General features: G+C 45.7%; 1 protein-coding gene across 1 annotated transcript; it reads right to left on the bottom strand.

Annotated features, from left to right (window-relative positions):
* Window positions 1-822: 822 nt before the first annotated feature.
* Window positions 823-24,557, bottom strand: VMA21 (vacuolar ATPase assembly factor VMA21). Its single transcript, XM_082262550.1, has 3 exons — window positions 24,413-24,557; window positions 8,664-8,773; window positions 823-1,041 (listed from the first exon to the last, which is right to left on the bottom strand). Exons 1-3 carry the CDS (start codon window positions 24,520-24,522, stop codon window positions 899-901), a joined length of 363 nt encoding a protein of 120 aa, XP_082118676.1. The 5' UTR covers window positions 24,523-24,557; the 3' UTR covers window positions 823-898.
* Between the last annotated feature and the right edge of the window lie 945 nt (window positions 24,558-25,502).

Genomic DNA, 25,502 nt, shown 5'->3' with positions numbered 1-25,502 from the left:
TTTAGGCTTTAATAAAAAGCTGGAATGCTTCCCACTGAAACAGTGCAGAGCAATTCAAATGTCTGCAATCACACTTCATTTACAAGATGACCTGGAAAGAACATATCATACAATTGCAGGGGCTGAGGAAGTCCTAAATCATGTTCAGATATAAAAACTGCTCCACGATTCTGGAATAAACCTAAGGCTTCTTTCACACGGCCACTGCGGTGTTTGGCTCCGCTGCAGGACTTTTTTTTTTTTTTATCACGGAGCGGATGACATTTGTGTCATCTGCTCCGTATGTCCACATATCATCCCATCCGTTTGCGGATGATATGCGGACATAATGTAAGTCTATGGGCATTGCGGATGTCAGCGGATGACACCGCTGACATCAGATTTTCCTTCCTTTCCGTTTTTTGAACGGAGGAAAAATAGGGTTCTGTTTCATTCCAAAAAACGGAACAGAACTGAAAGGAAGAAAATCGGATGTCAGCGGATGGTATTCCGCTGACATCCGCAATGCCATTGACTTACATTATGTCCGTAAATCATCCGCAAAAAAACAGGATGATTTGCGGACATACGGAGCGCCCGTGTGAAAGGGCCCTTAAGGGGCAAAATAGTGCAAATGAAGGATCACAAAGCTGAATAAAAAAAAAAAATCAAATCCTCAATTTTAAATTGTCTGGGAATAAACAATTTGCTGTAGTTGGTAAAACAAATCTTAAGAAAAGGAAAAAGATGTACCTGAATAAAAATATGTACACCTAAATAAATAGGTTTCAAAGGAAATCACAGTTTTTGCCATTCTTTTCAAGCACTTGCAAGTCAAAAAAACAATTCAAATTTACATGGGATATACTTTGCTTCTCAGTACATCCAAAGTCCATTTATTGAGCTATACCAGCAGTGCTCAGTCTTGCTTTCCTTCACGCAACTGTTTGGAGCCTTCATTCCATGCCACGTATACAAATAAGGCCAGGACCGCGTGCACAGCAACGACAGCCACTATTGCGGCATAGAAATAGCTGTCCCTGTTAGACATACCGTATGCACCTATAAAACAAATTAGGAAGATATGCATTAGCACAAATAATTAAGTTTGCATCTGGTTGTAATTACACCAATTAACCCATTCTTCCCCTATTATCCAAGACTTGGTACATGCATAAATTATATATAAAGCGATTGCCTTTTTCGGCAAATTGCATTTTCCTAAGAAGGCAAGCCATGACAACTCTTGTGTTTCTCTTATGACAGGTTTAAAGCCTACTTCCAGGAGTTTAAAAAAAAAAAAATCCACCTTGCAGTGGAGTATCCGAAGTTATTAAAAGGCAATGAATGTATAACATAATATAGGTTTTTATCGGATTGGGATAATTTCTAAAACTGATCATCTGCTTATCTTAATCTATTTATAAGCATGGCCAATTTCCACAGTTAGTGACCCTTTTGGCTACCTGCGGTGACATCCCTCGAGTGAAAAATACTGGTGGCTGAACAGCAGTTGCATCCAATCAGATGCATCCGCCGTTTGAGTAGACTCAATGGGAAATTTGTCCATCCGCGCTGTTAAAAAAAAAAAAAAAAAGATCAAATAGTGTATAGCCATGCTTTACTTTTACAGTGTGCTTTTTCAACTCCTAAAAAACTAGCAATGATAAGAACTGGAGTGGGTTACTTTCCCATATTGACAAAAAAAGTTATTTAATTGGTCACTACAGTACAGACACCTTTACTTGTGTCTTATGCATTTGTTAAATTTTCATGAAATAAAGACTGTTCTTTGTAACTAGGCATGTGACGATATCAGATTTCCATGCTGCGATTAATTGATTAGGGTTTTGTCACGGTATACGGTATTCAATTATTAAACTTAAATTATTAAATTTCTACCTCACTTCAATTTCATTGCTGAATTTAGGGACTTTGGTTCACTTTTACACATAATTATATTGTCAGTCAGTACAGACTCTGTGAACCAGGCCTAAAATAAGCCATCAAGCAGTGTCTGGCCTACCTGGTGATGACTGGTCCTGGCGCTCTGATCCGATAGCCTGGTCATTAGGGGCTAAATCCTTGCGGCCCAGAAGTGGTTAAACCTGCAGGAGGAGCGGTGTTTTTAATTTGTAAATTACTTTTCACAGGCTTTAGGCCTAGTTCACATGTATGCGGGTTGGCGGTTCACATGTATGCGGGTTGGTGGCCCACATTTGCACAGGCATAGTAGCCCATTGATTTGAATGGGCTGCTATGCCCTCATTTTAAGCAGAAAAAATGTGCATGCAGCATTTTAAAAAAATGCAGTGGCCTTTAAATCCATCATACTTCTGCACCATGCGACTTACCTGCAGTTCCTGCTCTGGCAAGCTTTCTGCGTTTTTAAATACATGGGCCCAGCATTTAAAAACAGTTTGCGTGTGCAGGAACTGCAAGTAAGTCGCATGGTGCAAAAGCAGGATGGGGTTCACCGCCACTGCATTTTTTTAAATTCTGCTGAAAACGCAGGCATAGCAGCCCAACCCCATTCAAATCAATGGGCTGCTATCCCTATCCCTGTGCAAATATGGGCCGCTAACCCACATACATGTGAACCGCCAACCCGCATACATGTGAACCGCTAACCCACATACATGTGAACCGCTAACCTGCATACATGTGAACCAGGCCTAAAGCAATAGTAAAGTAATTTACAAATAAAAACACCGCTCCTCCTGCAGGTTTAACCACTTCTGGGCCGCAAGGATTTGCCCCCTTTAATGACCAGGCCATCGGATCGGATCGCCAGGACCAGTCATCACCAGGTAGGCCAGACACTGCTTGATGGCTATGTAATAATGTAATGTGGGCTGCTATGCCTGTGTATCATATATATATATATATATATATATATATATATATATATATATATACTGCTATGCCCGTGTATGCATTTCTATCTATCTATCTATATCTCCATCTCTATCTATATCTCTATCTCCATCTATCTCTCCATCTATCTGTATATCTATCACTCCATCTATCTGTATATCTATCTCTCCATCTATCTGTATATCTATCTCTCCATCTATCTGTATATCTATCACTCCATCTATCTGTATATCTATCTCTCCATCTATCTGTATATCTATCTCTCCATCTATCTGTATATCTATCTCTCCATCTATCTGTATATCTATCTCTCCATCTATCTGTATATCTATCTCTCCATCTATCTGTATATCTATCTCTCCATCTATCTGTATATCTATCTGTATATCTATCTCTCCATCTATCTGTCTGTCTAGTGACAGTGTATGGTAAAAGTACTTGCAGACACTTGTAGAAGGCAGGCACTGTGTCTCTCACTGTGTCTCTCTGAGCCCGGGAAGGAAGCATGTGGGTGTGTGCTGAGTGGGAGCCGTCTGATTGGTTAAAGGGAGGAGCTAAGTCTCTCACTCTAGGATCATATTACAAGAGCTGTTTTCTATTGAGTGAGTGAACTGCTGAGTGAGAAATGAGACATCCAAATGTATCAATTCACAAGTCAGACTGAGGAGCAGAGAAATTCGGTATTTTAAAAATGCCACAATAACAATACCGTGGGTATGCAATACCGCGATATATCGAAATACCGAAAACCGGCATATGTCTATTTGTAACCTAACATTTTGTTCTAGAGCTCATCTATCAGTTGTCATTTTTTTGTAGGGGATGATCCATACCTTGATGTATAATCTTTGAAGTAAATGAGGAAAACATTTATGGATAACCAGCAGTGCTTAAAGATGTGAATTAAAAACCAACCCGAGCACGATTTTACTTATGGGATGCTAGTAAATACAGTATATAGTGGAGTGTCTGGTTTTGAATAGTTTGCCTACAGTTAATGATTTGGGAAATTGATTTTATATACACACATACATACATATACACTATACACAAGTATTTATGTCCCTTGAAATTTTTCACATTTTGTTAAAACTAAAAATGTGTATGTATTCTATTAGGATTTCATGTGCTAGACCAGTTGTCCTTAAATGGCGGACCACGTTCTGGACACAGACCAAGTGACAGTCCAGTCTGAACCGCAGCCACACCTCCCAGCAGCCTGAGCGGACTCCTCTCCTCCTGCCACTGCAGCTGGTAAGGATCACTTCCCGGTAGGGGGCAGGAGGAATGGAGGAATGGCAGGGTGGACCTGGACCCAGACCCCCGCCTGCTCTGCTGTGACTTGTGAGGAACGGAAGATCTACAGGGGGAGCGGCAGCTGCCAATCCCTCCCCCGCTGCACTAGTAGCCCACCTCTGAACCCACAGCAAGGAGGACCCGGATCCCCTCCCCCCCACATGCACACTCCCGCCCTTGCCGCTGTTGAAGTCACAGCAGAGCAGGCGGGAGGAACAGAATGTCTACAGGGGGAGTGGCAGCTGCCCAACCCCTGTCCCCCACCAATGCACTCGCACACCGCTGAACCCAAAAGCAAGGAGGAGGGCGGATGGCACGGAGCCTAGCAGCAGCAGCCGAGTGCACCCAGGGGGGACTGAGGGGTGGGCTGTGATATAAGGGGCTGCAAGAGGGGGGATCTATAATACTGAAGGGCTGTGATGTGAGAGGGAGAAACTGTGAAATGGGGGGGGGGGGGGGGCTGTGATGGGAGAAGGGGGAGCTGTAATGTGTGAGAGGGGGAGCTGTGATATAGGGAGCTGGGATGAGAATAGGGGGGGGGGGTGCTCTGATATTGGCAGCTGTGATGTAAAAGGGAGAAGTTGTGATATGGGGGTGCTGTGATGCGAGAGGAGGAAGCTGCGATATGGTGGCTGTGATGTGAGGGTGGAGCTTTGATATGGGGAGCTGTGATGTGAAAGGGGGCTGTGGTATGGGGGAGCTGTGATGTGAAAGGGGGCTGTGATATGGGGGGGCACTATAATATGTGGGGGCTGTAATATCAGAAGGTGGCTGTGATATGATGGGTTTGTGATGCGAGATGGAGGGCTGTGATGTCAGGAGTGGGTGAGCTGTAATGTGGGGGGGGGGGGGTTGTGATGTAAGCGGGTCTCTAATGTTGGGGGCTCTGATGTTGATGTAAGGGGGGGTTCCGATAGAAAAAGGGGGACTGAGGACACTAATTTAAAGGGGGGCTGTGACGTGAAAGAGTCATAGCCGAAAAGTGAGATACGGACCTCTGCAGAAAGAAAATGTTACCAACTGGACCTCTGTGAATATTAATTGAGTACCCCTACGATAGACCAACACAAAGTGGCACATAATTGTGAAGTGGAAGGAAAATTATAAAAGATTTTCAAATTTTTTTATATATAAATATCTGAAAAGTATAGCGTGCATTTTTATTCAGCCCCCCCTGAGTCAATACTTTGTAGAACCACCTTTCGCTGCAATTACAGCTGCAAGTCTTTTTGGATGTCTCTACCAGCTTTGCACATCTAAAGAGTGAAATTTTTGCCCATTCTTCTTTGCAAAATAGCTCAAGCTCTGTCAGATTGGTTGGAGAGCATCCATGAACAGCAATTTTCAAGTCTTACCACAGATTCTCTATTGGATTTAGGTCTGGACTTTGACTGGGCTATTCTAACACATGAATCTGCTTTGATCTAAACCATTCCATTGTAGCTCTGGCTGTAGGTTTAGGGTTGTTGTCCTGCTGGAATGTGAACCTCCACACCAGTCTCAACTCTTTTGCAGAGACTAACAGGTTTTCTTCTAAGATTGCCCTGTATTTGGCTCCATCCATCTTCCCATCAACTCTGACCAGCTTCCCTGTCCCTGCTTAAAAAAAAAAAAAAAAAAAAAAGTCCAGATTTGTGGAGTGCACGACTAAAAGTTGTCCTGTGGACAGATTCTCCCACCTGAGCTGTGGATCTCTGCAGCTCCTTCAGAGTTATAATGGGCCTGTTGGCTGCTTCTCCGATTAGGGTTCTCCTTGCCCGGCCATATCTTGCCAGGTTGCAGTTGTGCCATACCCTTTCCATTTTTGGATGATGGATTGAACAGTTCTCCGTGAGATGTTCAAAGCTTGGGATTTTTTTTTTTTTTTTTTTTTTTTAATAACCTAGCCCTGCTTTAATTCTCCACAACTGTATCCCCTACCTGTCTGGTGTGTTCCTTGGTTTTCAGGATACTGTTTGTTCACTAAGGCCCTCTGAGGGCTTCACAGGACAGCTGTATTTATATGGAGATTAAATTACGCACAGGTGGACTATATTTACTAATTAGGTGACTTCTGAAGGAAATTGGTTACACTAGATTTTAGTTAGGGGTATCAGAGTAAAGGGGGTGGAATACAAATGCACGCCACACTTTTCAGATATTTATTTGTAAAAAATGTTGAAAAACATTTATCATTTTCCTTCCACTTCACAATGATGGGCCACTTTGCGTTAGTCTATTTAACTGCTACCATGGCTGACAATAGGGTGTGACTGTTAAATTGCATGACAAGTTGCACCGGTGTGATTGGGGGTTTAAAAGGACATGTACTGTATGGTTAACTTACCGAAAGTGTATTGAAAATAAATGCAGTAAATAATACTACTACAATTCCTTAAAGTGTAAAATGCATATAATGGTAATATTTTTGTCAATCTAGATTTCTAAATACGTTATAAAAGATGTATGTAGAAGTCCCACTAAAGAAACACAAAAAACACATTAAATAAAAAAGAAAAAAAAAAAAAAACCTTCAACAAAAAAAGTGGCAAGGGGAACCAGAATACTCCTACGTTCTCTGGTAAGGTTACAGATATAGGATGACAGCACCAGTCAGCAAACCAGAGTAACAAATGAAATTACAGTGACCGACAAATCTCTTTTCTAGTTTCTTCAATGCCTGCTTATTAATAAATCATTGTTTCATTTTTTGAAACTTTTTTTTTTTCCTTCGAGGGTCATGAGTTGGGACCAGGTTTTTCTCCACGCTGTACATGTTCATAGAAATGGTCTCTAAGATGTCTCGTAGTCCTACCAACGTATTTTATGTTGCAAAGCCTAAATCAAAACCAAATATGTAACATAACTGGTATTGCAGTTATGGAATGATTGAATCTCAAACTCTTTCTGGTTGGCAGAAGATCTAAATGTTTTGCCCCCTAAGCTATGACTACAACATGGGCATCCTGGTGTCCCAAGTTTAAAATGACCAGGTAAGCCAAGTAGGTGACTGCACTTTGTTATCTCTGTGAAAAAAAAACTAGGGAAAGACTTACCCAAAGTGGGTACTATGTTAACCCCCTTCCTTTAAAATATTGTCACAAATCTCATCCATATTTAGAAGAGGTAAATGCTTACTGAGAATTTCCTTAACTTGGCCAAATTCAACACTGAAGGGGGTTGAGAGGGTTAATTTGTTTTTATGCGAGTCCTCTTTGTTCCTTTTTTGGCTCAACAAATCATCTCTTATTCTTTGCTATTGTCAGTGCCCCATTTAGCATCAATTTTGGGTACCCCGTCTAAGAATCATCTATAGAGCAACCTTGCCTCTTTTTCAAATTGTGGTTTGCTACTACAAATACTTCTAATGCGTAGAAATTGCCCCATGGGGATACCCTTAAAAAGGTATGCTTTGGGTGGCCAGATAGAGGTTTCCTGTACAAAGATACCTGGCTTGTCTCCTGTGAGGCAGACATCCAGATAGCAGATCTCTCTGCTGGCAGCTGTACCCGTAAATGACAAGATTTTTGGTATTGTCATTTAGATAGTTTTAAAAGCAATCCAAGCCGTCAGGACCATTGTTAACCACCAGGAGGAGATCATCAATATACCTTAAATAAAGTTTGATGTGTGGTCCCAAAGGGTTTTCACCCCCCAAAAAAACGGGACCGTTCCCACCAACCCACATAGAGGTTGGCAACAGAGGGCGAAAACTTGGCCCCCCATTGCCGCCCCGCACCTCTGAAGGTAGAACACCCCATCAAACACAAAATAATTATGGGACAATAGAAACGTAACTACTTCCAGGATAAACATACAATGTTCAATTGCCAAATCAGTACATGTTTCTAAATGAAAAGAGACCGTCTCAATGGCCAAGTGATTGGGTATAGAAGAGTAAAGGCTTTTGAAATCGCAAGTCACCCACGAGTAGTCTGCCTCCCAGGTAAAGTCCATCATTAATTGTAGAAGAAAATTTGTATCTTTTAGGTATGCAGGGAGTTGGACTACTAGTCGCAGTTAAATATCTATCCAACCATTGTCCCTTTGTTTAGGGAACCAATCCCCAATATAATTGGACTAACTTGTAAGGGAATGAAACCTTTGTGGGTTTTAGGCAAAAACATTTTTTTTTCCTCTCTTCACTTTTGTATGTGAAATGCTTTTATTTGCTTATCAAGACACAGACAGAACTGATTATATCACCTAGCACCTCTGATTGGGGGGGGGGGGGGCTCCTATTTAAGAAGTGTGGATTCAGTATTCCCCTAGGTTTTGAAGAAGCATGTTTTCAGTGTGAAAAGCCTCAATCTTTCTATGGTCTGTGTCCTTGTGGCAGTTTTATACATGTTTCAATAAATCTATTGGACCAGCAGAAGTGTGCAGCCAAGTTGTGTACATGGATGCGAGCCGGGGCTAGCACCCAGTCCCACCTGTCCTCCGAATTACACCTCTCACCTGAAGCAGCGAATTGGCCAGTTTTTCCTCATTGACTTGAAAGATAATAAACTGATTGTAATGAACTTACTGACCTTCAAATACATAAACCTTGGAGGAGAAGTAAAGGCCAATCGGAAGCATGATCATTAGGATAGTAAAAAATAGTAATGTCTTCAATGTAGAAAGTAAGGAACCGTCATTTCTGCAAAGGAAAGAACAAGCAGGATTATTGCCATTACACATCCTAATGGAGAACTGTAATAAAGAGAAATAAATACAAAGACAGCTATTCTTGATTGTGGTTTTGAAAATGCTAATCATCTGGCTAATCAGATGACTTCAAAATCCTGTGTCAGTGACCAAGAACGAGTAAGTATGAAGATCAGGATTAAGAACTAAGTGTACTCCAGTGACCCACAGAAGAAGAAGTATGGCCAAAAGAGCTTTGGCCTTGCTTCTCTATTAAATACATTATAGTCATTAAAAGTTTATTGCAGATTTCTCAGGATTCCTAAGTGATACAGTCATTCTGAAATGATGTTTGCGTTCCATGTTAAGGGGTCTATCATAATCAATAAAAGTTTTTCCAGAAAGCAAAACTTTTGAACAAAAAAAAAAAAGTGCTGTCCAGTGTAACAACTACTACTTGCCGCCCGCCCACAGATTTACTGCAGACGGGAGGCACAGGTAGGCTGGACAACGTACCTGTATGTTGCCCCTGTCATTTGGGTTCAGGGTGAGCGCCCCCTGCTGACCCGTGCTATGACTGGGCAAACATACAGAATTCTGTGTGCTGTAAGCAGCAATCTGGCTGTTTCTTCTCCACGAAAAGCAAGAAGAAAAATCAGCCAGGTCAGTAAGAAAAAGCAGCAAACAAAACACTTGTTGGCACACAGTTAACCCCTTGATTGCCCCTACATGTAAACCCCCTTCCCAGTCAGTGTCATTAGTACAGCATCTATGTACAGTATTAGCACTGATAACTGTATTAGTGTAACTAGTGATGTCAGTGTCAGCTAGTGACCCTCCCCCAGCTAGTGTCTCTTAGCACCAGATTGCCCACCACCCTATCACAGTCACACTATAAGTCGCTGATCACTGCCATTACAGTCTAACGTCATAGCTGCGTAAATTGCAGTGTAAATACCATAGTTTGTAGACACTATAACTCTCACACAAAACAATTAATGTACATTTATTGAGATTTTTTTTTTTTAAAAGACATGTAGCAGAGTACATTTTGGCATAAATTTATGAAGATATTACATTTTTGATTTCTTTATTGAATAGGTTTTATAACCGAAAGCATAAAATATAGTTGGTTTTTTACGTTTATATATAAAAAAAAGAAAAAACCCAGGAGGTGATATAATACCACCAAAAAAAAGCATTAAAAAAAATTTATAAAAATTTTATATGGGTAAAGTTAGGCATGACCGCGCAAATATTATTCAAAGTGTGACAGCACTGAAAGCAGAAAATAGGCCTGTCAGGAAGGGGGTGAAAGTGCCCAGTAGGCAAATGGGTAAACAGAGGGTACTCAGGAACAATAATATTGTGTTCGTTGGATCTAATCCAGTGCAATACCGGTGAGTCTGTTTAGAACTATACAATGTATTGTACGGTTACCTGCTTTGAGAGAATACATCTACTCATGACTGAGCAATTGCCAATTAAAGTAGCACAGTGCTGAATAGCAAAAATGTCCTGGTCATGAAGGGGGTAAAACCTTCCAGAGGTCAAGTGGTTAAAGAACCAACACAGGATTCTGATTATTTACATCAAGCTGATCTACAGTGTGCAACATTTTTTGCACAGAATACTTGTTAAAGGAAGAAAATATGCAGGTTACTATTACTGAACTATCCTTTTGCAATGAAGGCAATTAAAGCATAACTAAACTCAAAACATTATTTATTTTGGATATAGTATGGGAGTGTTATATCCCTTTTACTTTTGCCATCTGTGTCCCATATGGGAGATTTCTCTTCACTTCACATCCCATAGCCAAAGCAGGAAGTGACAACAAATCTCACCAGGGTCACCAGTTCTAGCCACCCCCTTTGGAAAATTTCCCTTCTATCACTGTTCTAGGGACAGCCAAAAATATGGGTTTTACTTTCCATGATAATGGTAAACAGGAAAAATAGAGAGGGTGAATCTCCCTAACGTGGGCACAGACAGTAATAAAATGTTCTAGCCCACCTCTACTATATCCAAAAGTAAAAAAAAAAAAAAAATAAAAAATAAAAGTTTTGCCTTTAGCTATACTTTAAACTGATCCAAAGACTTCAGTATATACTGAGACAAAGACCCCTAAATGGAGGTAGGACTTTTTTCCCACTTCAATAATTCCAAGCTACTTCTGAGCCAGGAAATTAAAGGCTAAGTTCACTTTTTTTCTCTAAATTCCAGCTTCCCTAAGTACCAATATGCCATTATTGTACCTCTGTTTTAGAAAAGAGAAAGTTTTCTTTATATTCTAGGACGGGCTTTACCTCAGCCTCCTAAAGAAAACTCCTGCATTACTTCCTGGTATTTGTCCTTAGGACATGAAAACCGTTAGAAGGAAGTACTTCAAGCAGCTGACCTCATTAGCAGACATCCTGCACCTGCCCACCCCCTCCAGGAGATTTGTCCTACCCACCTCTGCAGTTCCATGCTTCTCCAATGCAGGCAATGTCAGTGAGTACTGTTCTCCATCTATACACAGCCAGTGTTTTCCTCTACTAATCAATTGTTTTGTATGTTACTTTCATCTTGTAAATTTTGTTAATTTGGCAGTGTTTGCCTGAGCTGAACGCTCACATAACAGCCTATGTAGGTCAGAGATGTAGGACTGAAAACAGGAGATGTGTATGGAAGTCTGTAAGGCTTACCATACACTACACAATCTGATTGTACAATCCCCTTTAGATCTACCATCAACTATGTAGTACAAGGGCATGCCTGACTGGATACAGAGTGAATGAATAGATCAGTGTGTCCCACTATTATATAATTTTGGTAAATCTATAGAGATTGTACAGTCAGTTTATACAGTGTATGGCCACCTTATACATCTGAACTAGTTGCACTTTCGGTGACATTTATTGTTAACCACTTAATCCCCGGAAGATTTTACCCCCTTCCTGACCAGGGGGTTTTTTGCGATTTTTTACTGCGTGATTTTAACGGACAATTACGCGGTCGTGCGACGCTGTAAATAAACGAATTTGACGTCCTTTTTTTCCCACAAACAGAGCTTTCTTTTGGTGGTATTTGATCACCTGTGCGATTTTTACTTTTTGCGCTATAAACAAAAAAAAAGCGTAAATTTTGTAAAAACAATATTTTTCACATTTTTTTATATGAAATTCCCCCCAAAAAAAAAAAACGTAAAAATCAAAATGTTTTAACATTGTTGGCCAATTTGTATTCTGCTACATATGTTTGGTAAAAAAGAAAAAAAAAAAAAAAAAAAAAGCAAAAAGCGTATTTTGATTGGTTTGCGCAAAAGTTTACTAACTAAGGGAAAGATTTCTGTCATTTTTGGTGTCTTTTTTTTTTTTAACAAGTAATGGCGGCGATCTGCAATTTTTTTTGCGGTACTGCGACATTGCGGCGGACAGATCGGACCCTTGACTGACATTTTTGACACTTTTGGGGTTACCAGTGCTATACATATGCACTGTCACTGCAAAATGACACTGGTAGTGAAGGGGTTAACTTTATTTGAGAGTGAGGGGTGGTGTATGTCCCTAGGGGCGTGATTCTTACTGTGATTGGCTGTGGCTTGAAGTGTAGGAACAGTGATCAACGGGTCCTACATAGTAGAACCGTATGATCACCGTTTCTACACAGGGTAGAATGACAGGCGGCTGATTTACATCAGCCGCCTGCCTTTCTCCCTCTGCACCGACGATCGGTGAGTGACCGGTGGACATCGGGTCCGCCGGTCGCACGCACGGACTTGCTGGGGAACGAGCTGGGGCAGGAGCGCGCCTCCGTGGGCGCGCTCGCCCGCCTCCGTGGGCGCGCTCGCCCGCTATTGGCTCCCAAGCAAGTGACAGACTAGTGACGTATATATACGTCACTTTGCCTGGCCGGGGCTGACTGCCGACGTAGATCGTCGTTCGGCGGTCGGCAACCGGTTAATGGCACCCTACACGCAGAAGCAAACATGCATTTTGTCGGTTGCAAAACCATGCTGTAAAAAAATGTGCAAACTGCAATGTGTCAAAATACCGTGTTCCAGCAAGGAGGGAGGTATGGAGTGGTAAAACATGCCTATTCTAGGATGCAGGAAAGCCGTGCATGATGGAATAGGATGTTTCCTGGAAGGTCGCATAATGTTACAGGAAGCTGGGTCTCAGAAAGCTATTTTTTTAAATTTTGAACCAAGAAGTAAATATTCAAAGCTGCCATGTTTTAAGTAAGTGAGAGATAAGCACACTGGCTTGGCCAGAAAAGACATTAGAAAAGGCTTTGATTATGAAGAGTTAAAATTCTACCTGAAAAGGTGAACTTAGTCTTTGAAGTATAACTAAAAAACTATTTTTGGATAGAGGAGAGGGATTATAGCACCCGTCAGTTTTTTATTGCTGTCTGTGTCCCAGTTAGGGAGACTTACCCTATTAGTCCCGTTTACCATTATCATTGAAGTAAAAGAAAATTCCAAATTTTAGGTTGTCCCTAGGAAAGTAATAGAGGAGAAATCCTCCAATGGTGACACCAGTACTGGTGACCTGGGGTGCCCCAAATAATTCCCTTATTTGCAGGGATTTTCTATTACTTCCTGTTTTGGCTATGAGAAAGGATGTGAAGGGAACTCTCTCAAATGGGACACAGATTTAAAAAAATAAAACTTACAGGTATTATAACCTTCCCATACTATCCAAAATGAAAAAAAAAAAGTTTTGCCTATAGTTCTACTTTAAGGTTCATGTAAACTAGGGATAGACCGATACCGATATTATGGTCACAACGTATTGGTATCGGCTGATATTTTGTACATTTAAAGTTTTTAAAAATAAAGACAATCTTTGACACAAATCTGGTACTAAACATGTTAATTTTTGTTTAATGCTTAATGGCTGGCTGTCTGGCACCCTGTCTGTGGGTGGCTGGCTGGCTGGCACAGTGCCTGTGGCTAGCTGGTACAGTGCCTGTGGATGTGGGTGGTTGGCTGGCACCAGGCTGCTGTGGGTGGGTGTATGGCTGTGATACACTCCCAAGAGACTAGTCCTGACTCCAGACGAGGCTGTCCAAGGCAAGGGAGGCGGCCTAAGAAGGCAAAATTACATCACACAAATAATCGGCAATATCGGCCAGTCCCGGGGCCGATGCCAATATATTGGGGAAAGTGCATATCGGCCCTCGATAATCGGTCTATCCCTAATGTAGACCCTGGCATCCTCGGGCATGAATGGGTTTTGTTGTGGTTTTATTAAAGCGGAGTTCCACCCATTTTTAATAGGTTTTAATACATAGATCTTTGTAATCCCCTTTAAAACGGCTTTTACCAATGGAAACTTTTTTTTTTTGCTAGTAAATACCTTAATTTCGGCTTTATTCCTCCTCTCCTCACTTCCTGGTCCGATCGGCGATGACGTCATTCGGCGATCCGCAGTGTCTGCTGGGATGTATTCTATTCCAGAAATCTCAGTAGCTGTATCTGTACTGAGCTGTGCCTGCCCCGCCTCCGCCCCGCCTCCTCTCATTCAGTTGCATTGTATGAATGTATTAAGGCCGTTCTCTGCCCCGCCTCCACCCCGCCTCCTCTCATTGAGTTGTATTGAGAGGAGGCGGGGCGGAGGCTGGGCAGAGAACAGCCTTAATACATTCATACAATGCAATTCATTGAGAGGAGGCGGGGCGGAGGCGGGGCAGGCACGGCTCAGTACAGATACAGCTACTGAGATTTCTGGAATAGAATACATCCCAGCAGACACTGCGGATCGCCGAATGACGTCATCGCCGATCGGACCAGGAAGTGAGGAGAGGAGGAATAAATCCGAAATTAAGGTATTTACTAGCAAAAAAAAAGTTTCCATTGGTAAAAGCCATTTTAAAGGGGATTACAAAGATCTAAAGTTCCAAAAATGGGTGGAACTCCACTTTAATGAATGGGCTGCAAATGTACCTAAACTATTTTTACGATTTTTGACAAATTACTTTTTTGATTTTGATTATTTTAGACAATGCAGAACACTACAATATACACAACATGTTACTGTGCACTGCAACTTATGTGCATTGAAGCTGCATTGCCTTCGTGCGTGGCGGTATCTTTCAAAATAAATGACACCACAATGTGCTATTGCACGTAACATGCATTCTGGTTAGATGATACACCACACTACAAAGATGGGAATAAAGGACTGAAACCAGAGATAGCCAGGCAACTAGCATTTTGAGAAAGGTCTGCAATGTATATGACATTTGTTCATGTTTGTACAGAATTCCTTTTAAAACTGGGTTTGGTCCTCTTCGAGGGAAGGAGAGTGCAAATGTTTATTTGAAACTGCCTGGACAATGGCACATTTCAAGGTCTCTATGAGAATGTGGGAAATCACCAGCTCATACAAAACGCACACTAGTTTCTACAAGATTCACCGAGCAGGCGGGCTGTTTACACCACAATATTATGAAGCAGAGATTTTATGATGCGTGTATTGTATAAACATAACGCCACAATAGGCTGGAAAAGAACTCACTGAAAGCCATTCCGGTGATGGTAAGTGGGTGCTGCTTTTTTGATTTCCAGAAACGTCATATCAGCGTTAGGCTTGTGATGATATCAGATTTTCATGCTGCGATTAATTGATTAAGGTTTTGCCACGGTATACGGTATTATCACGGTATTCAATTATTACATTTCTACCTCACTTGAATTTCATTGCTGAATTTAAGGACTTTGGTTCACTTTTGCACATTATTATATAGTCAGTCAGTACAGACTCTGTGAACCAGGCCTAAAATAGGTCATCAAGCAGTGTCTGGCCTAACTGGTCCTGGCGCTCGGCTCCGATCCGATGGCCTGGTCATTAAGAGGGCAAATCCTTGTGGTCAAGAAGTGGTTAAACCTGAAGGAGGTGTTGTTATTTATAAATTACTTTACTATTGCTTTAGGCCTGGTTCACATGTATGCGGGTTGGTGGTTCACATGTATGCGGGTTGGCAGCCCACATTTGCACAGGCATAGCAGCCCATTGATTTGAACGGGCTGCTATGCCCTCATTTTCCGCAGAAAAAAGGTGCATGCAGCATTTTTTTTAAATTCAGTGGCCTTGAAATCCATCCTGCTTTTGCACCATGCGACTAACCTGCAGTTCCTGCTCTGGCAAGCTTTCTGCATTTTTTGTATACGTGGGCACGGCATTTAAAAACACAGTTTGCGTGTGCAGCAACGGCAGGTAAGTTGCATGGTGCAAAAGAAGGATGGATTTCATTGCCGCTGCATTTTTTTAAATTCTGCATGCACCTTTTTTCAGCCGAAAACGCAGGCATAGCAGCTCAAGCCCATTCACATCAATGGGCTGCTATGCCTGTGCAAATGTGGTGCCCCAACCCGCATACATGTGAACCAGGCCTAAAGCAATAGTAAAGTCATTAATAGATAAAAACACCGGTCCTCCTGCAGGTTTAACCACTTCTGGACCGCAAGGATTTGCCCCTTTAAAGACCAGGCCATCGGATTAGAGCGCCAGGACCAGTCATCACCAGGTAGGCCAGACACTGCTTGATGGCTATATAATAATGTAATGTGGGCTGCTATGCGTGTGTGTGTGTGTGTGTGTGTGTGTGTGTGTGTGTGTGTGTGTGTGTGTGTGTGTGTGTGTGTGTGTGTGTGTGTGTGTGTATATATATATATATATATATATATATATATATATATATATATATATTTATAATATGTTGCTATGCCCATGTATGTATGTATGTATGTATGTATATCTCTATCTATCTATCTATATATGTATATATATATATATAATATCTATGTAATTCTATCTGCAGAAACTTGCTTGTATTAGCAGTGTTTCTGTGTCTGAGCCCTGGAAAAAGCATGTGGGTGTGTGCTGAGTGGGAGCCGTCTGATTGGTTACAGGGAGGAGCTAAGTCTCTCACTCTAGGATCATATTACCAGAGCTGTTTCTATTGAGTGAGTGAATGAGTCATCCAGCTCACTGAAAATGTATCAATTCTAAAGTCAGGCAGACTTGAGGAGCAGAGAAACTCGGTATTTAAAAAATGCCACAATAACAATACCGTGGGTATGCAATACCGCGATATATCAAATTACCGAAAACCGGCATATGTCTAATCAGCGTGAACTAAGATATCTACGGATTTATTGTACAAAAGCAGCTATAATGCCACATTACAGAGAAGCCGATTAATAACAAGGACTGGAGGGTTCAAACATGTTGTGTCCTTACAATGTTATTCTTATGGGGGATAAGAACTGGAAGAAGGCCCTTGGTTGATGTTGATATCAAACACACCATTTAGGCCCAGCCCATTAACACTTGTGAATAGGACCGTTAGTGATGACGTGGGAGACCCAGCAGGGGTTCTTGATGGTTAGCGTCCAAAGATGATCATTCACAGTCAGGGTGGATTCGATTTAAATGACAATTTAAATCATGATTTAAATCACTAGTAAAAAGGCTCGATTTAAACCATCATTTTTAAAGAGCAACTGTCATCTCTGTCATGCAGCGGCTCCTCCTCTGACCCGCTGTTGACTCAATGACAGTCTCATTCACTTTAAAAGGATGGTTGGTGATGCGGCAGTGACACAGCAAGGTGAGGGACATGGCGGCAGCAGGTAAGTGGATGCCCGCTAACAGGCGCTGCCATGATGGATCTGAAAAGACAGGTGCACTTTAAATGTAAGGGCTTATTCTTCCTGGTAGTTAGAATATTTAATATTTGCAAACAAAATTAAGGTTTCTGATTCAGAAAATAAGCTGTTAGGTTATTAAAACGGCGATATCAGAACCGATTCAATCATACAGTTTGTAGTGGACATAGATTTGCAAAACAATGGGATAAAGGAATATTTCGGAACTTTGTTTTATCTCATGGTTACTGTGAAATTGTGTGAATGCATCAATGCAGTGCATTATGTTATCTTGCAAAGCTTGGATTTATTGAATGAGTTTACCAAAAATGTAAATATTGCAGAATATACTCATGCTACATAACTAAGCTCCATTTCATGCTGAATAAACTAAATTATTAATGTATCCTAAAAAGAAACATATCTTAATAAAATCTTTCCAAAAATAATTTTATTTAAAAAAAAAAAAAAAAGATAAAATAGTGATATATCACTGATTTTTATCCAATTGTTTCAGAAGCAATAACATGCAAGCAGTCACATTTACCTGCAGGAGCTGTCAGCGCCCCCCCAATTGCATTCTCTCAGTATGGGTTACCTTTAGGTTTCCCCCAGATAATCTCCCTTATCTCTGGACGCTACTACCGAGCCCTGGACCCTGCCCCTACCTACTACCGAGCCCTGGACCCTGCCCCTACCTACTACCGAGCCCTGGACCCTGCCCCTACCTACTACCGAGCCCTGGACCCTGCCCCTACCTACTACCGTGCCCTGGACACTGCCCCTACCTACTACCGAGCCCTGGACACTGCCCCTACCTACTACCGAGCCCTGGACACTGCCCCTACCTACTACCGAGCCCTGGACACTGCCCCTACCTACTACCGAGCCCTGGACACTGCCCCTACCTACTACCGAGCCCTGGACCCAGCCCCTACCTACTACCGAGCCCTGGACACTGCCCCTACCTACTACCGAGCCCTGGACACTGCCCCTACCTACTACCGAGCCCTGGACCCAGCCCCTACCTACTACCGAGCCCTGGACCCTGCCCCTACCTACTACCGAGCCCTGGACCCTGCCCCTACCTACTACTGAGCCCTGGACACTGCCCCTACCTACTACAGAGCCCTGGACACTGCCCCTACCTACTACAGAGCTCTGGACACTGCCCCTACCTACTACAGAGCTCTGGACACTGCCCCTACCTACTACAGAGCTCTGGACACTGCCCCTACCTACTACCGAGCCCTGGACACTGCCCCTACCTACTACCGAGCCCTGGACACTGCCCCTACCTACTACCGAGCCCTGGACCCTGCCCCTATCTACTACCGAGCCCTGGACCCTGCCCTAAATACTACTTGCACTGTCCAGAAATCAGAGGAGATAGTTAGGCCTGAAACTAGTCAAAAAAATCAGCCTGCGGTACCAGATGTTCTGCGTTAACGTTGAACTTCGGCATCAGCCTTGTGGGAGTAACCGATCACTTCCTGGCATGAAAAATTGTGAATGAAAGTGAATGCTGAGTTGCTTACTGAAGCTAACTTTTTAGGTAGGTTTTTATATTTTTACAGTAACATTAGTTATAGTATATTTTTTCTTCTGTTTTCTTCATACTGTCTTTCCTTTTTATTGTGGGCTTGCTAGTAAATTTCATTAAAAAATGAAAAATAAAATAAAAGGGGGGGGGGCACTGCACCCTGGTGATCTTTGATGTATTCAATGTTGTCCAGGTAGATCTCAGTCTCTCAATGGTTGCCTACTCCTACTGTAGAACATAGGTTGAGTGACAGCTCTTAGTCTGATGGTGTCAGACTCTTGTCTAATGTACAGAAAACATTCAATCCACATATAATTCTTTGGGAAGATTGCTGCTGAATTAAATGGTCTGGTGACAAGTGGCCACACAAGGCCAAATCCTTGTGTCTAGAAGAGAGAAATCTGTGCATAAGTTCAGCCCCCTCCACAGCTTTCTGGGACATGTCACAGGTTCCAGAAGACTGCAGAACTATTTACAAAGCGCAGCGCAGTAGGAAACTGGCAGTGAAGCCAGAAGGCTTCACTGCCGGTTTCCCTTAACTAAGATACTGCCGCCTGCATCAGAAGGTGACTGAAGAATTGGCTCAGATGAAGGAAATGCTGTATCCCTGGACAGGTAAGTGTCCTGATATTAAGTCAGCAGCTACATTTTTTGGTGGGGGTGCCTGGAGTTGACAGGAGCTCCTCTTTAATTGGTAATGACTACCCAATAGCATCTTGCACACACAGCACGTTTGTAGCCAACAAAACACATGGTAACGCGCACCATGCAGTTTGGAATATTAAATGATTTGTAAAAGAGGATAATGCGCTATTTTTTGTGTGTTTTACTGTGCATTTGACAAGCCATTGAAATGAATGGGCACTCAAAACCAGAAAGCAGGCATTTTTAGGAGGTGTGACCTCCATACACCATGCTGCTGTCTTAAGACCTGCTGGAAGCTGCTATACTGCATGGAAATACTGCACAGAGATGGTGGGATCAGCCTGGTGTACAGGGGGTGATGGCCGGGTCAGCCTGGTGTACATGGGGTGATGGCCGGGTCAGCCTGGTGTACATGGGGTGATGGCCGGGTCAGCCTGGTGTACATGGGGTGATGGCCGGGTCAGCCTGGTGTACATGGGGTGATGGCCGGGTCAGCCTGGTGTACATGGGGTGATGGCCGGGTCAGCCTGGTGCACATGGGGTGATGGCCGGGTCAGCCTGGTGCACATGGGAGTGATGGCGGGGTCAGCCTGGTGCACATGGGAGTGATGGCGGGGTCAGCCTGGTGCACATGGGAGTGATGGCGGGGTCAGCCTGGTGCACATGGGAGTGATGGCGGGGTCAGCCTGGTGCACATGGGAGTGATGGCGGGGTCAGCCTGGTGCACATGGGAGTGATGGCGGGGTCAGCCTGGTGCACATGGGAGTGATGGCGGGGTCAGCCTGGTGCACATGGGAGTGATGGCGGGGTCAGCCTGGTGCACATGGGAGTGATGGCGGGGTCAGCCTGGTGCACATGGGAGTGATGGCGGGGTCAGCCTGGTGCACATGGGAGTGATGGCGGGGTCAGCCTGGTGCACATGGGAGTGATGGCGGGGTCAGCCTGGTGCACATGGGAGTGATGGCGGGGTCAGCCTGGTGCACATGGGAGTGATGGCGGGGTCAGCCTGGTGCACATGGGAGTGATGGCGGGGTCAGCCTGGTGCACATGGGAGTGATGGCGGGGTCAGCCTGGTGCACATGGGAGTGATGGCGGGGTCAGCCTGGTGCACATGGGAGTGATGGCGGGGTCAGCCTGGTGCACATGGGAGTGATGGCGGGGTCAGCCTGGTGCACATGGGAGTGATGGCGGGGTCAGCCTGGTGCACATGGGAGTGATGGCGGGGTCAGCCTGGTGCACATGGGAGTGATGGCGGGGTCAGCCTGGTGCACATGGGAGTGATGGCGGGGTCAGCCTGGTGCACATGGGAGTGATGGCGGGGTCAGCCTGGTGCACAGGGAGTGATGGCGGGGTCAGCCTGGTGCACAGGGAGTGATGGCGGGGTCAGCCTGGTGCACAGGGAGTGATGGCGGGGTCAGCCTGGTGCACAGGGAGTGATGGCGGGGTCAGCCCGGTGCACAGGGGGTGATGGCGGGGTCAGCCCGGTGCACAGGGGGTGATGGCGGGGTCAGCCCGGTGCACAGGGGGTGATGGCGGGGTCAGCCTGGTGCACAGGGAGTGATGGCGGGGTCAGCCACAGCATTTTGGGTAATGTGGTAATAGGATTGTGACCCCACATCATCTTGGGTAATGTAGCCTCTAGCTCCCATGTGAGCAGCATAAATACAACCCCACACCAGTATGGAAAATTCACTGGCTGAAGAAGAAGCACGCATGCTCCGAATGTGTGCCCGATGGCCCTCCGTACCCAGCCCACTGACGTCACAGCTGAAAAGGACGTGACTCTCAGATTCACTTAGTGTCCTGAAAACCACCAGAGCTGATGAGCCTCCATCAGCGCCCAAACCCGCCCGCTACCAGGATCGAGATCGCACAGAGGCCAACCCATGTGACATGTCTTTATACATCTTACTTCTTGTGAGTTGCGATTTTACCTAATTGCATTGACTACTAATCATACTACACTTAGATGCAGTGTCTCTCTACTGCATAGGGGGTGATGATGGAATCAGCCTGCTGATGTATAGGGGGTGATGACGACGGGATCAGCCTGCTGATGTATAGGGGGGGGATGATGGGATCAGCCTGCTGATGTATAGGGGGGGGGGGGGAGATGATGGGATCAGCCTGCTGATGTATAGGGGGGGGGGGGAGAGATGATGGGATCAGCCTGCTGATGTATAGGGGGGGGGGGAGAGATGATGGGATCAGCCTGCTGATGTATAGGGGGGGGGGGGGGGTGATGGGATCAGCCTGCTAATGTATAGGGGGGGGGTGATGGGATCAGCCTGCTAATGTATAGGGGGGGGGATGATGGGATCAGCCTGCTGATGTATGGGGGGGGGGATGATGGGATCAGCCTGCTGATGTATAGGGGGGGGGGTGATGGGATCAGCCTGCTGATGTATAGGGGGTGATGACGACGGGATCAGCCTGCTGATGTATAGGGGGTGATGATGACGGGATCAGCCTGCTGATGTATAGGGGGGGGGATGATGGGATCAGCCTGCTGATGTATAGGGGGGGGGGATGATGGGATCAGCCTGCTGATGTATAGGGGGGGGGGATGATGGGATCAGCCTGCTGATGTATAGGGGGGGGGGGTGATGGGATCAGCCTGCTGATGTATAGGGGGGGGTGATGGGATCAGCCTGCTGATGTATAGGGGGGGGTGATGGGATCAGCCTGCTGATGTATAGGGGGTGATGACGACGGGATCAGCCTGCTGATGTATAGGGGGTGATGATGACGGGATCAGCCTGCTGATGTATAGGGGGGGGGGGATGATGGGATCAGCCTGCTGATGTATAGGGGGGGGATGATGGGATCAGCCTGCTGATGTATAGGGGGGGGGGGGATGATGGGATCAGCCTGCTGATGTATGGGGGGGGGGGTGATGATGGGATCAGCCTGCTGATGTATGGGGGGGGGGGGTGATGATGGGATCAGCCTGCTGATGTATAGGGGGGGTGATGATGGGATCAGCCTGCTTATGTATAGGGGGGGGGGGGTGATGATGGGATCAGCCTGCTGATGTATGGGGGGGGTGATGATGGGATCAGCCTGCTTATGTATAGGGGGGGGGGTGATGATGGGATCAGCCTGATGATGTATGGGGGGGGTGATGATGGGATCAGCCTGCTGATGTATGGGGGGGTGATGATGGGATCAGCCTGCTGATGTATAGGGGGGGGGGGGGGGAATGATGGGATCAGCCTGCTGATGTATGGGGGGGGTGATGATGGGATCAGCCTGCTGATGTATAGGGGGGGGGGGGATGATGGGATCAGCCTGCTGATGTATAGGGGGGGGGATGGGATCAGCCTGCTGATGTATAGGGGGTGATGGCGACGGGATCAGCCTGCTGATGTATAGGGGGTGATGATGACGGGATCAGCCTGCTGATGTATGGGGGGGGGGATGATGGGATCAGCCTGCTGATGTATAGGGGGGGGGGTGATGGGATCAGCCTGCTGATGTATAGGGGGGGGGTGATGGGATCAGCCTGCTGATGTATAGGGGGGGGGATGATGGGATCAGCCTGCTGATGTATGGGGGGGGGGGGTGATGATGGGATCAGCCTGCTGATGTATGGGGGGGGGGGGTGATGATGGGATCAGCCTGCTGATGTATGGGGGGGGGGGGTGATGATGGGATCAGCCTGCTGATGTATAGGGGGGGGGGTGATGATGGGATCAGCCTGCTGATGTATGGGGGGGGGGGTGATGATGGGATCAGCCTGCTGATGTATAGGGGGGTGATGATGGGATCAGCCTGCTGATGTATAGGGGGGGGGGGGATGATAAGATCAGCCTGCTGATGTATGGTGGGGGGGGGGTGATGATGGGATCAGCCTGCTGATGTATAGGGGGGGGGGGGGATGATGGGATCAGCCTGCTGATGTATAGGGGGGGGGGGGGGGATGATGGGATCAGCCTGCTGATGTATAGGGGGTGATGATGACGGGATCAGCCTGCTGATGTATAGGGGGTGATGGCGACGGGATCAGCCTGCTGATGTATAGGGGGTGATGATGACGGGATCAGCCTGCTGATGTATGGGGGGGGGGATGATGGGATCAGCCTGCTGATGTATAGGGGGGGGGGGGGGTGATGGGATCAGCCTGCTGATGTATAGGGGGGGGGGGGATGATGGGATCAGCCTGCTGATGTATGGGGGGGGGGTGATGATGGGATCAGCCTGCTGATGTATGGGGGGGGGGGGTGATGATGGGATCAGCCTGCTGATGTATGGGGGGGGGGGGGGGTGATGATGGGATCAGCCTGCTGATGTATAGGGGGGGGTGATGATGGGATCAGCCTGCTTATGTATAGGGGGGGGGTGATGATGGGATCAGCCTGCTGATGTATGGGGGGGGGGGGTGATGATGGGATCAGCCTGCTGATGTATAGGGGGGTGATGATGGGATCAGCCTGCTGATGTATAGGGGGGGGGGGGATGATGGGATCAGCCTGCTGATGTATGGGGGGGGGGTGATGATGGGATCAGCCTGCTGATGTATAGGGGGGGGGATGATGGGATCAGCCTGCTGATGTATAGGGGGGGAGGGGATGATGGGATCAGCCTGCTGATGTATAGGGGGGGGGGGGGATGATGGGATCAGCCTGCTAATGTATAGAGGGATGATGATAGGACCAGCCTGAATGCAGCGCATACACTCTGCGTTGACCTCCATTTATCCCTCAGCACCATTGTCAGCCCATGAAGAGAAAGGTACAATGTGCTCTGTCATAGAACACCCATTCCCTGTACAACACCCCCCACCCCCCTTCTACCCTCTATGATATTGCGGCACCACTTACTGCCTGAAGTCTGGCGGAGGGAAGCTGGCGGCATTCAGAGCGGTTTTGTCTAATCTCTCCATACTGCCCGGGCCTACTGACAGCTTCACTTCCTGGCTACACGGCGTCATGTGATCCCTATCATGTGACTTCCAATGTGACCGAAGGGTGTGGCGCTGGGTCTGGGCGGGGTTTGTACGGGGCGCGGCAGTGGCTGATTGTACGAGTGAGATGTAGTATAGACAAGCTGACGTGTGTGTTGGGCGGAGTGCAGCCCGTGTGGTGTGCCCATTGGTCACTGTATAGGGAAGTACTGCACACAGGGTTTACAGCGGACCTGCCATGTCAAGCAGATTGTACACGTTGTTGGCAGTCTCCCTTACCCTTCAAACAACTGTAGTCAGGCCATCAGATAGTTCCAAATCAGTGGTCATGCTATCTATCAGACAGGTTTTTTTGGTTGGATTTTCAGGAGAAAAACAAGATGACATAATATACAACAGAACGTATTCTATAAAACAATCATTACACCCAGTACTCACACATACACCCCCTCCATGGGCATCCGTAGGTAGGGGCGAGAATGCCCCCCCCCCCCCCTTTGGAATCTCAACTCCCCCTTTTAAGTTGTTGTTAACCCACTTTATACCATGCTGTCTGGTCTGTTTAATAATCCTGTGTACCCCTGTGTCTGTGTTTTAAAAAATAAAAATAAGCTGTTCTTTACCAGTTTTCAGAGGGCCGAGCGCCGCTCACGTGACCCGTTAGCTCTTTCCTCTCCCCATCTGACAGCTGCCTGCAGCGGGCAGGGCTGAGGATTCCTCATTGATCTTCCTGGAGAGGGCAGAGGAAGAGGAGGAGAGAGGCGGCGGGTCACGTGAGCGGGGAGAGTGGGGCTCTGAAAACTTGTAAAGAATGGCTTATTTTTATAAAACACAGACACAGGATTATTAAACAGAGTGTAGACAGGATATGAAACTACAGCAGCAGGAGGGGAGGGGGCACTGACACAGGAGCAGACAGGGAAAGAGGGGGGGAGAGGACAGAGGAGGACAGGAGGGCTGAGAATGACAAAGGCACAAACTGACCACAGTATCAGGGCTCAGCAGCC

The sequence above is a fragment of the Pelophylax lessonae genome, assembly GCF_965119305.1.
Source record: "Pelophylax lessonae genome assembly, chromosome: 7".
NCBI lineage: Eukaryota > Metazoa > Chordata > Amphibia > Anura > Ranidae > Pelophylax > Pelophylax lessonae.
This window is presented reverse-complemented; position numbering and strand designations above follow the sequence as displayed.

Excerpts from the sequence above, each read along its gene's own strand:
- VMA21 (XM_082262550.1), bottom strand. The coding sequence starts at position 24,522 with ATGACGCCGTGTAGCCAGGAAGTGAAGCTGTCAGTAGGCCCGGGCAGT. Across the intron at positions 8,774-24,412 it reads CCTCCGCCAGACTTCAGGCA|AAATGACGGTTCCTTACTTT; the intron begins GTAAGTGGTGCC and ends TTTCCTTTGCAG. Across the intron at positions 1,042-8,663 it reads CAAGGTTTATGTATTTGAAG|GTGCATACGGTATGTCTAAC; the intron begins GTCAGTAAGTTC and ends TTTGTTTTATAG.